The sequence below is a fragment of the Acomys russatus genome, chromosome 16, assembly GCF_903995435.1.
Source record: "Acomys russatus chromosome 16, mAcoRus1.1, whole genome shotgun sequence".
Lineage (NCBI taxonomy): Eukaryota > Metazoa > Chordata > Mammalia > Rodentia > Muridae > Acomys > Acomys russatus.
In genome coordinates, this window is record NC_067152.1 from 15,526,572 (window position 1) to 15,546,241 (window position 19,670).

General features: G+C 47.6%; 1 protein-coding gene across 8 annotated transcripts in view; it reads right to left on the bottom strand.

The window, feature by feature from the left end:
- Msi2 (musashi RNA binding protein 2) overlaps positions 1 to 19,285 on the bottom strand; it is a 363,622-nt gene extending 344,337 nt beyond the window's left edge. For all 8 annotated transcript variants that reach the window (XM_051158260.1, XM_051158259.1, XM_051158258.1 and 5 more), the window contains exons 1-5: positions 19,190 to 19,285; positions 18,866 to 18,906; positions 18,457 to 18,538; positions 17,694 to 17,778; positions 13,618 to 13,659 (exon numbers count right to left, since the gene is read on the bottom strand). In XM_051158260.1, coding sequence (XP_051014217.1) covers positions 13,618 to 13,659; positions 17,694 to 17,778; positions 18,457 to 18,538; positions 18,866 to 18,906; positions 19,190 to 19,251 — 312 coding nt within the window. In that variant the 5' untranslated portion in view covers positions 19,252 to 19,285. The remainder of the gene's footprint in view (positions 1 to 13,617; positions 13,660 to 17,693; positions 17,779 to 18,456; positions 18,539 to 18,865; positions 18,907 to 19,189) is intronic.
- Between the last annotated feature and the right edge of the window lie 385 nt (positions 19,286 to 19,670).

Consider the following 19,670-nt stretch of genomic DNA (forward strand, 5'->3'; position numbering starts at 1 on the left):
GGAAAGCCATCACAACTCCACACAGCCCAAAACTCGGTGGACTTGGACGTGTAACCTGCCACTTCCTCGGACTGAAATCAAAATAACTGTGGCAAGAATAGCAATGGTGGCACGGGTGGGTCCCTAGCTCCCCCCCACCCCCGCCCGCCCATGCCCTTAGGAAACGTAAGAATCCTGGAGCAGAGATCCAGCAAGAGGGCTCTCTATTTGTCACAATAAACCAGCAGAAAACTGGCCAATGGCTTCCCACAATAGTGCACCCCTAAGACACCACTCCCCGAAAGGACAATGAGTGGAGCAAATGAACACAGAGCGCCATAGCAGGGAGGGGCTCCAGAGACCCTCCACTCCCAGCCTGGCACTTATTTGCTGTTTCTGTATTAATTACAATAAACTGCTTCATAGCCTGGCGACCACTTAATGGGGCAGCAAATATGCCTTTTTCCCTATAATTAGTCAATGTAATCTGCCGCTATTTCCCTCCTCTTGGCCACCCCCCTTTGGCTTCCACACACCCTATCCCTCCCTCCCTCCTCCTCCTCTCCACATCCACCTCACAACTCATTGTGAGTCCACCAACAATTACTCCCAGGACCTGGGAAATGCTACCCAGGAGACATCAAGTAGAGGAGCCTAACTTGGAAGAAGACAGGATTAGGACCCCAGTCCAGAATCCTACGACATCTGAGGCTTCCCCCCCCCCCCCCACCCCCGTCCGTCCTGGCAGGAAGTCTTGAGGGTCAGCATCCCCCAGGCTGCTGGTTGAACACTGTGGTTATTTCCTGAGCTGTCAATCTTATGCCGCTCGTAAGATGGGGTTCTGGGTTTGCAGAGCAAAACCCAATGTTCTATGTCCCCCTAGGACCCAAAGGTTTTACAAAAGAGGCAGCTGTGCCCATCTCAATAGTCTCCCTCATCCCTGCCACCCATCCTCACTCACAACCCGTGAACTTTTTTCCTAGAAGCTACTCTTTCCTTCTAAGCAAGCTCTCCCCACCCAGCTCTGCACTTCCTGTTTGCTCTCCCCTCACCCTCCGCGGCCCCCTCCCCAGACACACACACACAAGGAAACAAAAGTACCTTTCAGGGCTAGAAGGGTCATCTAAAAATCCTAAATCATTTCTAAACCCTCAAAAATGCTATGAATTTTCTTTCTTTTCTTTTCTTTCTTTTTCTTTTTCTTTCTTTCTTTTTTTTTTTTTTTTTTGTTTGTTTGTTTGTTTGTTTGTTTTGGGTTTTTGGGGGGGGGTTCTGGGTTTCTAAGACAGGGTTTCTCTGTTTTAGCCATGGCTGTCCTGGAACTCTATAGACCAGGATGGCTTCACACTCAGAGATCTGCCTGCTTCTGCCTCCCTGAGTGCTGAGATTAAAGACGTGCGCCACCACACCTGACAACTTATCCATTTTCAAGGCAGCTTTTTTTTGGTTACTGGCTGGCCTCAAGACAGTTACAGAGCTGAGGATGGCCCCAAACCCCTGATCCCTCTGTCTGCCACTTACAAAGCGCTGAAACTACAAACGTATGCCACCATAACTAGCTGTCAAAATGGACTGAAGGGACTGGAAATACGGCTCAGCACTTAGGAGCACTAGCTGCTCTTCCAGAGGATGCACATTCAAGTCTTAGCATTCACGTGGTGCTCACAGCTACCCACAGCTCCCGTCTCAGGGGGAATCCAATACCTTCTGGGTACCAGACAGGCACACACATACATGTAGTGAAATACTCAAAATTCTGAATCTTTGGTGACTTTCTCTAAGTGCAGGGTTTTTTGTTTTTTTTTTTTTTTTAATGACTTTAAATTTCCTAAGCGTCAACCAGATATCAGTTACCTTATTTATACTGTCTTCTTTTCCTACACAACTCCATTGTGCTCATTTTTCAAGTGCAGAATCCAAAGGTTTATGCACCTTCCTAAGGCCAGAGCTAGTGGCAGAGCCCAAGTTCAAAGCCCCGCGCAACCCCAGGACTCACCTGCTGTATCTCAGGCACCTGTCCACACCCAAATCACACTGAAACTTTGCCCGAGTCACACATGTTTACATTTACACACACACGCACATGTGTGTATATTCCTTTGTATTTCTCAAGTAGTATATAAAAAATATGCAAGATAGCCGACCGCGGTACATGTACTACCTCAGGCAGAGAACAGCAAATCTGCCGTGGGACAAAGCCCTTCCTAATAGCCCATAGTTCACACAGGTGCAGTTTTCCATGTACTAGACCCCATACCTAGCCCTTACTATGTTGACTCAGCTCACCCCCGCCACAACCCTGTGAAGGTGCTAGGATTCTGTCCATCTTACAAATGACAAAACCAAGCACAGACTATCTAAGACCGCAGATGGTATGTGGCAGAGCAAGGCCTCCAACTCCAGAAGCCTAGCTCAGGACCCCTCAATAGAAACTGATATAAATCATAAAGTCCGCAATTTAGAAAGAGGGGGAGGTGAGGGGATGAGGACCATACAGCTTACATGCAGGACCCCTACTCCCCATAGTCTCAGGTCCCAACCTTTAGGACACTCAAGTCATTCACAGGAGGCTTCGTGATGCCTCTGGGGGTCGTCCCACCGGTGGCTCAACTCTACCCCAGCAGACCTGTGACTAAGAGCGGCGGCCAGGAGAGCGGGAGCTGGGAAAGCACAGACTTTGAGAATAATACTAGATGTGGCGATAAAGGTGGTCATGACACGCTAAGGCGGCATCATGCCAAACATGGGCTGCACAGACAGGAGCTGCACTCTTAAGAACCTGAATTCCATTCTCCCGGTGAGGACAGCAGAAAACACATAGTAAGATCCAGCCTTCACCCCCCACCCCTCACCCTGCCATGTTTTGCCAGTGATACAGTTTCCTAAAAACAGTGAAAAATCATTTTTAACAAGAATATGGAACATGAAGAGACGTTAACCTGTCCACCGTGTAGTGCAGCGGGGGAGGAAGGGGGGGAGAATACATGACTGGACCCAAGGATGTGTATTGCTGAAGATATCCTGCCACCGTCTACTTTATTGCCCTATTAGTACAGCAAAAAAGTCCCGAACCTGGCTCCCTAGTGAAAAAAAAATGCAAAATGTGTATAATTAAAATTATACTTGTGAAATTCAAACACACTTTAATTTCCTAAGGGCCCCCTAATCAAGTCAGAAGTTCTCACTAAAACCAATTATCTGCTTTGAAAGCAGATGAGGAAACATATACAGCGAGCAGTCTTAGGGAGATGCTCAGCCCAGGATCAAACAGGCTTATTTGATCCACTCTGGGCAGGTACGTGGGACCAGAAAGGAACTGGCAAGCATCTGTTAAGCATTATCTTACCTAAGTTGAAATCTTTTTGTTTGTTTGCCTCTAGCTACCAAAAAAAAAAAAAAAAAAACCCACACACACATTTGGGAATTAGCCCCAAGGGAACAGGGTTGAAAGGTGTAAAAACAGGCTGCACTGGTTAATATACACTATGTTTCCATCCACCCCACCCAGGCCCTGGCAAGCTCCGATCTCTAAGAGTTTCTAGCAGGTTTTACAACACTTGCCTGTTACTCTGTGAAGGGGGTGAGGGTACCAGACTCCCTCTGAAACAGGTTGACAGCAAAAGCTGGGGACACTCAAGGGTCTGCGCAGAGAATAGCACCCCTGAAGCCTAGCCCAGATTCCCAGGTGAGCTACCCCCAAGGCTGTTATCAAGTTAATGAGAAATTCTCCCCCCCCCAAAAAAAACGAGCAGAAGAAGGGAGAACTCTCCAGGACACTAAATTATTTACAAGGCATGTGTTGCAATTACCCATTCATGTCCCCAATATGAAGTGTTATCACAGTAGGACCTTTCTGAAATTAAAAAACAAAAAAAACCCACCTCACATATGCTTATAGGTATTTTTTGTTTGTTTTGGGTTTTTTTGTTTTGGTTTGTTTTGTTTTGTTTTGGTTTGGTTTGGTTTGGTTTGGTTTTTTGAGACAGGGTTTCTTGTAGCCTTGGCTGTCCTGGACTCATTTTGTAGACCAGGCTGGCCTCAAACTCACAGTGATCCACCTGCCTCTGCCTCTCAAGTGCTGGAGTTAAAAGCATGCACCACCACACCTGGCTGCTTACAGGTTTTCTTCCTCCCCTCCCCTGCCTGGAGCCCATTTCAAAAAACGAACATGTGGGTTTTTCATACTCTTTCCTTCCAGTGTACCAACAGTATCCAGCTCTGTGGTGATGGCCTCACATGCCACCCATCCTGGCTCCAGCAAGTGCCCAAAGAGAAGAACAAAACTCCACACACTTCTGGGCTGAAGAGATGGGTCAGGAGGAAAAGGTACTCAACTGCCAAGCCTGCTATCTGAGGCCAGGGACTCACATGGTGAGCAAGCTGCCCTTTGACCTCCATGTGCATGCCATGGTGCACGAATGTGCACACACATGCGCACACTCTTACATACATATAAAAATGTATATACATGGGGTTTTTTTTTATTTCAAACTTGATTGTGCAGCAACTAGAAACAGGGGGCACCAACATAGCCAGTCTAGGTGCAGAGCCATGCAACACACCACAGGCATTCAAACCTACACTGAAAAAAGAAGGAAACAAAAATGCATGCGTGTGCACACACAGGGACAGACACACACACGCATGCACATGAAAGCGCATGACATATTCAGCTGGAAACAAATCATGGGAACTGAGACTTGGCTGTTTCCTTGCCTCCTTCCCACCAGAACGGTCACCTCATTAATGTCACTCAGCGTCCCGTTTTTGCCACACCGTGCCTTTCTGCACTCTGTTCCCATAGGCAGCCCAGAAGCCCTCTTCCATTGTAAACGTCTGCTCTCTGAGGAAAGTTATCAAGAGCTTTGATTGGCGAAAAGGGAGAAAACCCTCTCACAGAGCTCAGCCCCTCCTTCCGTGGCTTCCTCTTCAGTGCTTTATTCACCATCACCATACACACAAATCACGCTCTGAGAGTCGTTTACAGTATGTCATCTCAGAATTTAAAAAAAAAAAAAAAAGAGCACAGTGGCCGTGTATTTGCAATTGCCCAAAGAGAATAATTCATTTCAGCAGAGGATACAGATGAAGCCCTGAATGCATTCCTACACCGTTTCCTGCCCTTCAAAACAATAAAAATGTAAAAACCCAGATGAAGCAGGCCCTGAGGTGGCAGGAGCGACAATCTCTTGACCCCCAAGGAATTTATTCTCCAGCATCTTCTGAAGCACTCTCCCCAGAATGCATCATCAAGACCATTTTATTAGATTTTTTCTAAACCCTTGAAATTGTCACATAATTGAAACAGAAACAGCAATTTAAAGCCCTGAATGGATTTCTTAAAAGACGACTCTCTGCCCGCCCAGCGTACCCCCACTTGGCCGCTCTTGCCCCTAACCTAAATGCTAGCCCCTTGCACACAAAACCCTATTTATCTTTTAAATCCTCCCCTAACATAAAAGTTACACATTCCCCTAATGCCATAGATTTCAGGACATTTGGGAGAAACATCCCAGACAACAGGCTAAAAAAAGAATCCATTAGCATTAACTTGCCTGTCACAGCCAGTGACAAATAAATGAATGTGGTGCTTTCAGATCAGTCATTGGTGAAACTACCCCCAGGCAGATAAAGACCAGCCCTGGGAAAGAGAAGGCTCTAGGAGACCTCTCTCACAGTGGGGTCTCAGCTCTTCCTTAGTTGAAGCCTAGGACTTTACTCTCAAAGGCACAGAGGGAAAAAAGCCCACATAGGCATCCTACACAGAGAAGGAAATGAATTCCTCACGCCTGCTGAGCACAGCCAAGATAAAGGGTGCACGCTATCTCACCCCTCACTGAAAGCCAGGACCCCATGAGCCAGCTGAGCCAGCCAAGCCACTGACCATCAGGCTTTCCCATCTTACTGTGCTGGAGCATCCATCACCTATGTAAAGAGCAACCATGCCAAGCTATCTGCAGGCTGCTGGGTACCGTCCTCTTACGGTGTGGACAGTGCCCTCCTGGGGACGGAGACAAGGCGCCAATCAGTCCATCTGTACCCACAATGTGTAGTCACCCAAAGGCATCACCTCATTTCACTCCCCTTACCCAGTCTAGGATGAGTTACTATATAGATGGTTCCATTTCACAGAAAGAAGAAAAATTGAGGCAAAAACAAAACAAAAAACAAAAACCACTAAGTGAAGAGTCATTTCAACTATGCTAACCAGGTTTCAGACATAAACAGCCGATGGAAAATATCCTGGACCTTCCTGGACAGGCTGTTAACAAATACCGTCTGCCCATCCGGGCACTTTAAAAATGCTCAGACAAAGTGGAAGAAGCTAAAGGCTACCAGCGGTGTCCAACTGCTTGACACTGAGAGGTGCCACTGTCATGTATGAATCCACTGGGCTGCATTCATAGCATGGCACACATGTGTAGTGTACAGGCCTCAGGCTGGATGTACCACTCACACTGGACAAAACACAAGTAGTTCAGAATTTAGAGGAATGAGGCCTTGGGATTCCCTTGGACTTGGGTCCAAAGGCAAATCCTGATTCTTGCTATTTCTGTGGCTCCAGTAAAGCTGTTTACTGTCACAGGCCTCAGTTTATCTGTCTGTAAAGCAGAGATTCTATCAAGAATGACCAAAAACAACAACAACAACAAAAATCACTGCAACAACTAAACTCAAGGAGTTAAAAATACTGAGGTACTATGCCACAATATCCTAACTCACATAGTATTTTCAAATCATTTTTTTTTTCTTTCAAAAGAATCAAACTCTCAGACTAAAAAATGAGCAGATATAGAAGTCAGGCATGCACCCTGAAAGGGAAAACAAAAAACAAAAACAAAAACTTCCCAGATACGTGGAAGTTTGGCACTCTCTTCGAGAGAGAGAGAGAACAGGCAACAGCCTGCTGTACTTAGCACCCAGAAGGACAGCTGCCCAGCTGGACCAACATCTCAGACTGTAAGAGAACAGCAGGCACATGGCCCTGAGACCACACCCACTTGCCCCTCCCATCCCATAGGAAAAGCAGAAATGGAGATTCCCAACATATGTGCTCTTGTCCCCAAGCAGCCGCCAGGCAAAGGCAAACACAAGGTGACATGGCTGATGGTGTCACAGGTCCACTGTTCTGAGAAACAGGACGTGGGCATCCCCAGCAACCTGTGACTTCCATATGGAAAAATATCATCTCACTGTCCACACGGGGTGAGGTCATGATCACTGCTCAGACAAGGGACAGAGAACAGAACTCCACAATGTGGTCTGCACTGTGGTCCCTTGTTAAGTAAACAGAAGAGGGAAGCAAGAGGTATAAACCTAAGGATGGCAGACTCTCTGTAAGCTGCCATTCACCCCAAAGATCATAGGGGGGTTCTGCCAAGAGCCTCCTCACACTTGAAGATCATCTCCGGCTCTGCAGAACAATCTGAATTACCCATTAAGCTTAAGACCCAAGTCTAACGTGGTGATGTTCTCTATAAAACAGACCAGCCATATTGTCAATGACGCTGGCTTCTCTGGGGGTCCAGAAGATCACAGAGCACCCCCTAGGAGCCTGGACACCTAACAGGTCCCCAGTCCCTGCCAAAAAAAAAAAAAAAAATGCCTGGCTATCAAACCTGATCCCAATGTGTTTTAATTCCCAAGCCCTACCTAGACCTCTGCAGCCACTTCAGGTCAATCACTCGCTGCCCGGTGATGCCTCACCTATCTTAGCTTGTGTACGGTCAGCATGCTCTGCGATGCGCGCATGACGACACCAGCTGACTAGACATCATAAAGCCAGGATTGCGCTTCATGAGGGAGGAAGCCGGGATACCTCAGGCCATGGGATGCGTCAGGGAGAAGGGCATGCATGAAGACACGAGCTCCCCAAAGCCCTCAGTCCCTCAGTCCCCCCTACCCCCGCTAAGGCTGTGAAATCGAGGAAAGATATGCTATAAGTTGGAAAGAGACCCTCATGCAGATCTTAAAGGAGACTGAACCCAAGGCTCGCACATTTAAACTGTTCTATGGGAAGCACTGAGGGATACTCAAATCCCCTGAGGGGGGGGGGGGGGGGAAAGAGTCCACACCCAGCGGGAGCAAGGAGTTAGGGTTCTGTGGACTGAAGTATGGTAAGCAGTGAGCGGGAACGATCCTGGGGCCGGCCACTCGCTGTTCCATTACATGAGCCCATGTAAATGAACACTCTAAACTCAGTAAGAGGTAAAAGCTAAAAGGGTCACATAGCCCTGGTGTATTCTGGGGCTTGCAGTTGAAGAATGGCCAGGTCTGAACATCTAAAAGCAGACATACAGAACACATACTACGTCAAGGAGCCACAAAGATGGGCCCTCAGGGACTGCCTGGTCCTTCCTCCCTGCTTGGGGGCAGGAAGGAGGCTCAGCTGACGTGGGACACAGGAGCTTTGTCATACTCGCAGACTGACATGAACAAGGGAGTCCCCACCCCGGAGGGAAAGGGAACATCCTGGGAGAGGACATTTGTAGGACAAAGTGTCCCTCCTCTTTGAGCAGACACCTGCTAAGGATTTGGAACGGAGGAAAGAGGAGGGCTCTCTGACAAGCAACAAGCTAAGCCATTAATCCTCCAAGGTCCTCACCGGTGGGGAAAAAGGGCTGCAAGATGCGCCACTACGTCCTTGCAGGACTGGGAGAACTTACCAGGCAGGCTGCTTACCCGTGGCGGCTGCCGAGATGACAGCTGCAGATCATCCAAGATGGCAAGACACTGGGTGACCTGACCTACAGCAGCAAGAGAAGGCCAGATGCCGGAATCTCACCCTTCGCCCTTGAGAAGCTGCCAAGAAACCGCTCCCCCGGAACAGGAGGTGTGCACAGGCCGCCACTGCACCCATCTGGATGCGTGTTTCACAGGCAACCCTTCAGGACCCTGAAGCAACATCTGAGGACAGGATGGGAACAAGAAAAGCTGGCTCCCGGACTCAACTCTCCACAACTTAACTGCTGTGGCTGACTGGAAGCACTCAACAGAACATGACTAGGTGGCAGATGCCTCTAGCGAGGAAAAGCCAGGCAGGAGTCAAACTCAGCCAGGGAGCCTACATTCTCACTACGATTGTTTTTTTTCTGAAGTCATTTTACCATTGCAAAAAATTTCTTAACTCTTTAAAATAAGCCTAAAAGGTAGGAATACAATTTGGCTGGTAGAATGGCAGGCTATAGCAGGCAGGAAGCCCGAGCTGGGGTTCACTCTCCAGGACTGCATAAGCCTGGGTGTGGTGGCCTGCCATTTCAGAACTTGGGAGGTAAAAGCAGAAAAAGACTCAACATTCAAGGGTACCATGGGCTACAAAATGATTCTGAGGCTGCCCGGAGATGCACCAGACCTCATCTGAAGACAACAAGATACCAATAATTCTCTAACAGGGTCGGCAGACGTGGCCTCCTTGTCCATACACAGCTCCCAAAGAACAATTTGCATTCATTCCCGAAGTAAGACAGCGAGGAAGGAAACTGAGGCCTGATGGGATTTCAGTGGTGTGCCCACAGTCACCCAGCCATCACTAAAGACACCTGGAAATGGGCTGAACAAATGACCTCTCTAGATCGGCAGCTAAAGTTCCAAGAGGCACAGTGAACATTCACACGAATCCAAACAGCACACGCTCCCCTGCTGATAATGTCGTGGGTTTTTTTTTTTTTAAGATTTTTCTCTTATTCATGATTGTATGTGTGTACGACATATGTGTGAAGACACCTGCAGAGACTAAAAAAGAGTGTCTTTCTGATAGCCTGGAGCTGCCATTACAAGTGGCTGCAAACCTAACGTGGACGCTGGGAACAGAACTCGGGTCCTCTACAGGAACAGCGAAGGCTCTTCGTTGCTGAACCATCTCTCTGGCCTCACATGCTACATGTTTTTGTGTCTGTGCAATGTTTATGTTTTTATGCGTTCATTAAAAAAAATAATAAAGTCAATTTGACTAAAATAAACAAAACCTTGTGGGAAACAGTAACTGGAAAGAGAGGAGATTGTGTTCTTTTACCCAAGGATAATAAGGACAGATGGCGAGTCCCACCCAGGCTCCACTCTCACCCATGGATGCTAAGGAGTCTATAGGTTCCTCCGTAAAAGAAAAAGAAGCCAAGCCACAGGCTGGAACAAAACTCTCCCAGGCAGCTGACACTTGGACCCAAAGAAGACAAAGAAAGGACACGGTGTGATTGATCCCCGTCAGCCTAGGATGTGTCACAGCTTCGAATTAAGTCATCTCTTTAGAGGACCATGACCATTTTAATTTTTAAAAAGATGGAGGTGGGGCAGAATCCTCTTACGTATTGTAAAAATGAAATGCCTCAGTGAAATAGGAAGACACGAACTGATCCCATCCCCTGATCAAAATATACGTTGTTAATGAATGGCCACTGGCCTCCAAAGCGTGTCCCTAGGCTCCCTAATGAAGCTCTGTGAACACTCGCACCACAAAGGGTGAGATGGGTGAACGGCAGGACTCCACAGCCTGCCTTCGCTGCTCATTAAAATTCTGGACAAAACAGATTTTTTATTTATACGAGACATTAAAGAATATTATGACAGTACTCATATGAAATCCGTTCTTCACTGCCACAGATTTTCTTTGGTCTCAAGTTACAGTTTCTTTCCACCCGTCTTGTTTAACACCTCCACGGAATATTTCTCTGGCAAGTGTTAGCAGGGAGGGGCAGCCAGAAAGCGGAGAGATGAGTTTTAACTGAAACACAAGTTGACACATCATTTGCAAGCTCCTCACCCAGTCCACACAGAAGGGTACAGTCTGCCCTGTCACCATGACCCCAACAGACACGCAGAGGTTTTACGGAAGGAAGATAAATAAAACATAAATAAGACTTCACTCAAAGCCAGCCCATTGCCATCCCCAACAGTCACCTTGGTCTGAAACCCCGATAGCCAGGCTCAGTTCTGTGGGAAAACCACCAAACAGGGCAAGTCCTTTCCCTAGCCTGTTCCAGTTCCCAACTGTGACACAATTGTGCTTCAACAACTCCTACCTCCCTGGGTTGAGCAACCCCAGAAGCACCTGCTAGGATACCCCAAGGATTCACACACAGAACACAAGAGAGTGTTATACAATTGGATGATGTCACAAGGGGGAGGAGAATGACCAGAGCCCAAGAACCTGGTACTTCACTAAGACTGACTTCGGTTCTGTTCTTCATGGTCTGCTAAACCCCAGGAAGCCATGTACCCTCGCTATTGATAGGGAGGCCATGTCGAGTGGTACCCCAACAAGACCACACACTGGTCAAGGGTCCAAGTGTGGAGGCAGATTGCCTAGGTGTGTGTCTGTGTGTGTTTGTGTGTGTGGTGTGTGTGTGTGTGTGTGTACGTGCGCGTACGTGTGTGTTTTATATCAGTACTCAAGCTCGTCAATATTTCAACTGCCTCATCTGCCCAATGGAACTGGCACAGCACCCCTACACAAAGCGCCTGGTACACTCACTCACTTAATATTATTGCTAGCTCTCCCAGAGAACTAGTGTGAGGCCCTAACAAAAATATAGGCAGGAAGGTTTTAAGTCCAAGACCTCTCTCAAAAATAGCCAGTAATAACAGTGGCTCATACTTTGCCATCAGCATGTCATAGACCCTTCTAGGAGCATGTTTACTTCACCTCCAGGAAACTATGAGAAAAGAAACAAGTGCAAGGAAGTTAAGGGATTTGGCCAAGTTCGCAACAGTTAATGACTGGCACAGCTGGCATCTAAAACCAGGCGGTCCAGCCTACGGACAAGGACCAGCCTAACGATGATTACACCAGCAATAAGGACGGTGATGATGACGAGCCATGAGGCCCTCGACAGACCACTCTCATTTTTCATAAAAACCTTTGTGGAGAGCTGGTACCATCCCATCACTCCTGGCTCAGCGATAATAAGGAAACTGAGACAGAATTGGTATTCAGATGACGATAGTGACAGCAAAGACCTTCACAAAGTCATGTGTCATTCTTTTTTTTTTTTTTTTTTTTTTTTTTTAAGAAACAGGATCCCACTACTAAATGCCTGAATTTCCAAGACCTTTTCAACTGGTTGGGTACTCATACACATTCAAGAACACATAAGCCCCCAAGGCTTGGGCTGGGAAATGGGGAAGGTCCATATTCCTTTGACAGGTCTGTGACATCCATCTATCTTGTTTTCAAGCTGAATGTTTGGGGGGGGGGGGGAACCACAACTCCACAGCATGTTAATGTGAAATCCCGCCTTCCTGGCTGAAGAAGAAAAGTCGGTGAGAAGAGAGAAACAAGAGATGGAGGGAGCCGGTCTGGTCTGAATCCATGGTTTCACCAAGTCAGAGATTTTTCCAGTTTCTCTAAAAGGGCAACCATTGTGAGCGATCAAATGGCTAACCTGGAAATGTGAAGATTCACACGAGGGAAGAAACAGCAGTTCTTCCAAACCCCGGAAACGCTGCTGGTTCTGAGATGGAAAGGCACACACACAGCACGGAAAGCAGCTCCACAGTTAAGGCCGATCGCAAAGTTTACGCTAGGTAAAGGCCTCTAAGCTCTTCATGAATTGCTATGCTCTGGTTAAGCATTAGGTCGGGGGGAAGCCACGTTCAAGTATGTGCTTCTGGTAACTTAAGTGATGCCACGTCCATCTCAAAAAAAAAAAAAAAAGAGCCATTCATTCACTCACATACGTGGCAGGCTCCAGACCTGAAATTCTTAGAATGCCATTCACAACCACCTTTTTTCCTTTGCTAAACGTGCAAAGCCATTTTCTCCTCTCCGTGATTAGAAGGCTCCACTCTGAGAGCCTCCGCTGAGAGGAATAAACTGAATTTTCCAAGAGCCATCACCCCTTCTCTTTGTGGGCCTGCAATCAGAGCCTTCATACCCTCTTCCCCCAATGACGTCAAGGACACCGGCTTTGAGGAAGGGACAGAAAGAACTGCTGTAAAAGGTAGAAGGGGAGTGCCCCAGCTGTCTCCTTAGGGCCACAACCGGCAGGCAGAGGGGAAACATTAGCTGCACACTTTACAGGAGTACAGCGCAATCTCAATCCTGTACATGCCCCTTGTAGTGCCACTCTTGAGGGGGTCACACAATTTCAACCTCCTCCTCACAGGTCCCAGTTCTATGGAATTCAGAAGCTGAGCAATGTCAGTTTCTCGCAGCTCTGAGTGATCCATATGACCTAAAACCGAGGTCTCCCTAGCTCCCTCCCCTGATCTATAGTTTTTGGGGGTCCTATGGAAGGCTTTCCCAAGAAAGGACAAGGTATGTACTTAAATTCTGCTCTTCTCCAGAACCTTCAGATTGTAAGACCCCGACAGAGAGCCCTCCACAGGGAGATCAGCTTCTCCACCTAGGATCTCACCTATGCTTTGGAATAAATAGAACATTTGTAGAAATATTGCAGCAGGCGGTGCCACGGCCTCCTGTGAAGGATCAAGTTTGCCTCTCTCTCCAGCTGGAGGCTTGGAACCCACCTCAGCATGCTGACTTTAGAGGTGCAAGGTCATCTCACAGAACTGCTCGCCTGGGCCTTTCACCTCCCTCTGCTGATGCCCTGCAGGCACAAACCCCAGCCTCTGACAGTCAACACTGCTGGGATTGAAACTTGAAAGCCTTGCTAAAATGCCATCCATGGCTCTCCTGCTTACCTTAGGCTGTGCACGGCGAGGAAATGCAACTTTGGGGTCAATCTGGAGAAAAAATAAAAAAGGAAGAAATCAATAGAGGAGTTTAGAGAGAGGGGAAAAAAATGAATGACCAACCACCAAATTATTAATCACTCATTTCTCAGGCTTAGACCTCAGCTTTTAGTAACTTCTTAGGTAATTCAAAAGCTCCATCAGCTTTGATCTCAACTTTCACCATCCTTCTCCCAATGGGACTTATAAGGTTCACCTTTCTGGAATGTTCTTCCATGTATTTTAGCGAGTGAAGTGCTTTATAAGCCAGAGCTCATGCATTCTGATTTAGACAAAGGACTTCTCATCCACAGACCCTGAATGGTACCCGGAGCTAAAGTGCAATGAATGTGTGGTCAGGAGACAAAACAGGTACAATGCTATCCAAAGGGGGCGGGGAGATTAAAAAAAAAAATCACAATCCCAAAGTTAAATGTTCCTCCAGCTATAAGTAAATGAGTGATTATTTCTTCTCCCTGGCCAATCATGGAAAAGGGATTTTTTTTTTATTAGAAAATCAACAATATCTTAAAAAAAAAAAAAAAAAAAAAAAACACCTCTGCAGTTATCCAATTCAACACTCAACTCAGATTAAGTCACTTATTTAGCAAAATAGTTACTCCAAATGACTAAAAAGATCTTTTTACAGTCAAGCAATATGGCTTACACCTATAATCCCTACACTTGAGGAGCTCATGGGAGAGGATCATTGAGAGATGGAAGTCCCTCTGGGTTACCAGAGTTGAGTTCTAAGACAGCCTGGGCTACAGAGTTAGGACAGCCTGGGCTACCGAGTGATACCACCCATCTCAAAACAAAACAAAATAAAAAAATTGCATTTGCCTTATTCACTAATTTCAAAGAATGCCGGTATCAATGACTGTAGGGCAAGCTCACTTGGGTTTTTTTTTTTCTTCTTCTTCTTCTTCTTTTTAATTGTAGTAAAAGGGGAAAAGAAAAGTGTATATATGAATTCAATCCACGTGGGTTTTTAAAAAAACAACTGGAGTGAAACTACGAGAACAACCCAAAGTCCAAAGTAGAAAATTAGAAAGGCCATTGTAGGGAGAGTTAAAAAGAAAACAACTTGCAGAAGTGGGAATCTAATGTGTACCCCCACCCCATCTCCACCTCAAAGGAAAAAGCTCCCTCACTCTACATCAGCCACCTGCTCCCAGAGCACATGATTCTCAAGCAGGGACTAGCTTTACAATTCCCACAGAAGCATTTGAGTGTAACAGCTGATGTGAGGAGAAAAAAAAGTTACTGCCTAGTTTAAAAAAAAAAAAAGCAGGGAGGAATTTCGAAAAACAAAAATTTCCGTTACTGGTTTCCATTAGATTTCTCAACGTCACAAATCTTGAAGTATAATTTAACATGGGGAATGATCTGAACATTGCCGTAAGTTATTTATGAGCTCTGGCTTTCGTATTAAAAATCCCCCCCCCAGATTTAAAAATGTCAGTTCTGTCACTGGATAAAATAATAATCGTGCTTTGCAAAACACTGCAGGGGATAAGATACCACACCACCACCCCCACACCCCTATAATCTCTGGGTCCCCTAGGGCCCCAGCCTGTAAGACATATACAAAACTAAGATCACTTTTATTAATGTAGTTTAAAGACCTAAAATTCTGCCTTGTGCTTTCTACCTTTAAACGTTACCTGAGAAATGAGAGATTACTTTTCAAAAACTAAAACAGACCAAAATCTTGGAGCTGGGAAACTACCCTTTCATAAAGATTGTTATTACTGTGTCTACAGGTGTGCCCGGCACTTAACTAAAGTTTCTCTACAAAAGAAATACAACAGGTGTGGATTTCCATTCTGTCGCCAAAACTAAGACAGATGCTTCTCTTTGTTCATTCAAAAGAAGACGCCCTCCCAAAGGCTAGCACCCAACACACAGGTGCAACAGGAAGTCACCTTGTTTGTGTGGGGGAAAAGATGAGGTATTATTAAGGGAATGGATGGCTAGGAAAAGTACAGCGAAGAAAATGAACTTTAAAAAAAAATTTTTTTTTTTTAAGTAAAATTACAAAGCCAGAAGCCAATTTGGGATTGCACCGTATGCAGGCGGTGGTGACATCGGCCGCACCCGGAGACCAGAGTACTCCCATGGGCAAAGGTTTCAACACTGAGATCTCCAAAGCCTAGGAGGCGTCAAGGCAAGAAGGCAAATCCCAACCTTTTGCATGTCCTACTCAACTATGAAAGAAAGAAAGAAAGAAAGAAAGAAAGAAAGAAAGAAAGAAAGAAAGAAAGAAAGAAAGAAAGAAAGCTACCCAAAATTAAAACATTAGTTACTTAGGTATATCGCTAGTACTGGCTCTAGAGTCCTCTAGAAAACACTAGGGTACTATTTTGAAAGTGAGTGGCCTTTACCTAAACAAAGCTTTTAAGGTAACAGTAAACAAGATCCCCGTTTCCATGGCAATAAACCAACCGCTTCTGCCTCCTGCACTGAACGTTGAAACAAAGTCAAAAGCTAGGTTATACTAAGTAATAGCAACCAAAATATGTCTACAAAACAAACAAGGGTGGAGAAGCCCAAAGCCCAGCAGTGGACACTGTGAGGACACTTGAGGGATCTCACTACCCAGCGCCCACTAAAACCAAACTCCAGTTCTTCCCCCCAGGCAAAAGGAGTGGATGGGAAATCACAGATCTGCTCTGAATTTTTCCTTCGAGACCTTCTCTGGCTTTGTGATGCAGCTAGCCAAGAAGTCGGGGAGGAAAAAACTAAATTGTTCAGACATTCCTTATCACCCTACCAATGGTTATTCTTGATTATTAAATGATCTGACAGTACAAGCAGGCTGGGCTGCAAGCTCTGACAAGTCTAGGACAATTATTAAAGTGACTTAAATGGGAGGCCTTTTCTTGGGGGGTGGGGTATGGGCAGCACCTGCCTCTTTGATCATAAAAAAAAAAGAGGGTGAGTTTGCAAAATCAATTCGAGTGAACCGAAGGTTACCCGGCTCTCTTCTTCTCCTGCATTCAGTGCTCAAAGTCGAAAGGGCTTGGAAGACCCTTGCTTCCTGCTGACTCTGCAGAAGTGGGGGCTGAGGATCAAGTTTACAGTGGGCAGTGGCCTCACCCCCAGGAGCTCACAACACAGGGGCACCCTGTGCAGCCCAAAGCCACATCCCTGTTACCACCTAGAGGCCTCTGCCTTCAGCAGTGGTAAAATAATAAAATCCTGGTGAAATTCTGGTGAGCACCAGGGAAAGGAGAGGCATGAAGCCACTGCAGGGGCTAAGCAAACCCCTGGGAACTCCCGGCCTCCTCCACCATTACATTTATTATTCCAGACTGACTTTTTTTCCCCCCTTATTCTCTCTGACTTCCACCTAGGGACTTTCACCTCTAAACTCGAGATTTTAAAAACTTCCAATGCTGAAAAAGTATCCACACACAAATAAAAGGATCTGGAGGGGGCAGGGTTTGAAACACTTTGAAGCCCAAGGCTTCTCTGCCTTCAATTTGATGTCATCTGGAGTAACCCCACTGGCTACTGAATTGGCTCTGCCAGTATCTCCCTTCCTTTCTCAAACCACATTCTCAAATCACTAGGAGTCCCAGAGAAACCTGTTGCCTAGACCTAAGATGAGCGCCCCCTCCCCCTGTCCCCCCCCTTCCCCCTCCCCCTGGAAGCAGGCTGTGCCATCCTTCTACAAGCCGACCCCAAAGCCACAGGCCGTGCTAAGCTGACAAAGAAAGTCCCATTTAGTCTCCGGCGGAGTTTCTTTGCAAGATCCCTTGGCGGGAGGCTTAGCCTCTCAAGAAGCCGAACCCCCTCCCCCCAACCTTAGCTTGGCAGCCTCGGAAGCTACAGTGGGACACACTCTAAAAAAGAAACCCCCAAAAACCAGCCACCGCAGCAAACTTCTGAGCCAACTCGCTAGCTGTTTTAAAGTACCCAGTTCTAGCATAGAAGCAAAAAGAAGGCGCTGTCCCTTTAAACAGGGCTGTCAATGCCCAGACCGGTACTGAAAAGGGGGAACACCAACAATTAAAAAAAAAAAAAAAAAATCAACCTACCGTCTTGGAATCTAACTCATGGTGGGGCTGACCTAATACTTTATCTACACTTGCTGGGTCTGCGAAGGTGACGAAACCGAAGCCTCTGGAAGGAGACAAAGAGAGGGGAAAACAAACAAAATGTAACACCAGTGAAAGCAACAAGAAGACCCTCTATGTAGACTGGGGTTGCGAAAGTTACCCCCAAGCACCCCCTATCTCCACCAGCTCCCTCTATTTTCCTCTAGCCCACAGCCTTCTGCCAAGGGAGGAAAAAATACCAAGGTTAGTGGGGGGAGCGGGACGAGGGGGCAGGGCAGCTAGAGGTAACTTGGAACACGCTGGTGCCTCCACTCTGCACTCTGGCCGCCTCAGTTTCCTCTCCTCTTCCTCTTAAGGCTTTGTTTTATTCCGAAGGAAACCGGACAGTAATATATTCATCTACCTCCCAAAGAGGGGACTTGAGAGTTTGGGTGTGTGAAGAAGGCATACATTCAAATTTTCAAATTAAAAAAAAAACAACTATGTGGAAAGTGGACGAACTGAATGTCATTTTAAACAAGAGAACAAGAAGCGACAGGAAGGAGAGATGGGCGTCTCTGAATCCAGAGTTCGGCCCTAATTAACAATAACCTTTGGGGTTATGGGGGGGAGCGACGTTCCAGCCCAGCCACGCGCCTGAGCCCCATTCTAAATCCGCTTAGCTACTTCCGAAGACACCTCCAAAAATAAAACTAAAACTTTGTTCTAAAATAAAGGCAAAATCGAGAAGGGAACGCGTTACCTGGAGCGTTTCGTTGTGGGATCTCTCATGACCATACATTCTCTAATTTCTCCAAATTTGCTAAAATAGTCTCTAAGGCTATCTGTAGAGAGAGAAAAAGAGAGATGGGGGGTGGGAGAAGGTGTGGAGAGGGAAGAAAGCAATGCAAATTTCTGATCAAGGACAAAAAGCAAAAGTAGTTTTCTGTTGTTATTCTGTTTTGTTTTTGCAATATTTTTGCACACGCGGGGGAAATTCAGCAACAGAGGTCGCGTAGAGGGCTCGGAAAGGATTTGCTATTTAAAATAATAACCTTGCACAGGAGAAGTGGGGAGCCAATGGCGGGGGGGGGCTCTTACACTAGGATAACAAAGAGCAATAAAGAAGCCAAGAAGGGGGGGACCCAGGAGTCCCCCCCTCCCTCCCTTACCTGGTGAGGTCTGCCAGCTCAGTCCACCGATAAACATTTTACTAGAGGGAGAAAACACAACCGAAGTGAGCACCGATGTCAGATCGGCCATTTTGACGTGTAACTTACAAAAGCTAAAAGGAAAGCTGGGGGGGAGCGGGCGAGCGCGAGCCAGGAGGTGGGCTGGGGGAGAAGGTGGCGGCCCCACGCTACCCCAAGGTGCGCGAGTGCCCCAGGGGTGCGCGCAGGGGCGCGGGGGGCGCGCGGATGCCCCGCTCCGCACCGGCGCCCGCACAGCCTCGAGCGAACCCGCGGCAGCGCGGTGGGCAGCGGCTGGAAACTTACCCGGGGTCGTGCTGGGAGTCGTTGGCGCTGCCCGAGGTGCCTGGGCTCCCATTTGCCTCCATAGCGGAGCCCCCCCGCCCCCCCCCCCCCGACACACCGAGCCCCACAGCGAAGCGGAGCGCAGCGGCGGCCGGCTCCGAGCCCCAGATCTCCGTCCCTCCTCCCCCGCCTCCTCCCCCCGCCCGGCGGCTGCGAAGCTCCGCGAGCGCCGAGCCGGGCCAGCGGCGAGAGCCCGTCACACGTGGGCTCGGCTCAGCTCAGCCCCGCCGCCTCGCACACCCCCCGTCCCCGCCCCCCCGGCCCATCCCCACCTCTCCCCCTCCTCCTCCCCACCCCCATCTCCTCCTCCTCCCCCCCTCCTCCCCGCGCACGTGGGGCGGAGTTCTAGAACGTCGTGTAACCAATACGGTGACGTCACGCACCCCGTTCGGTCCCCCGCCTGTCCGCGCGCGCACACACTCGGTCCCCCACGGCAGCGGGA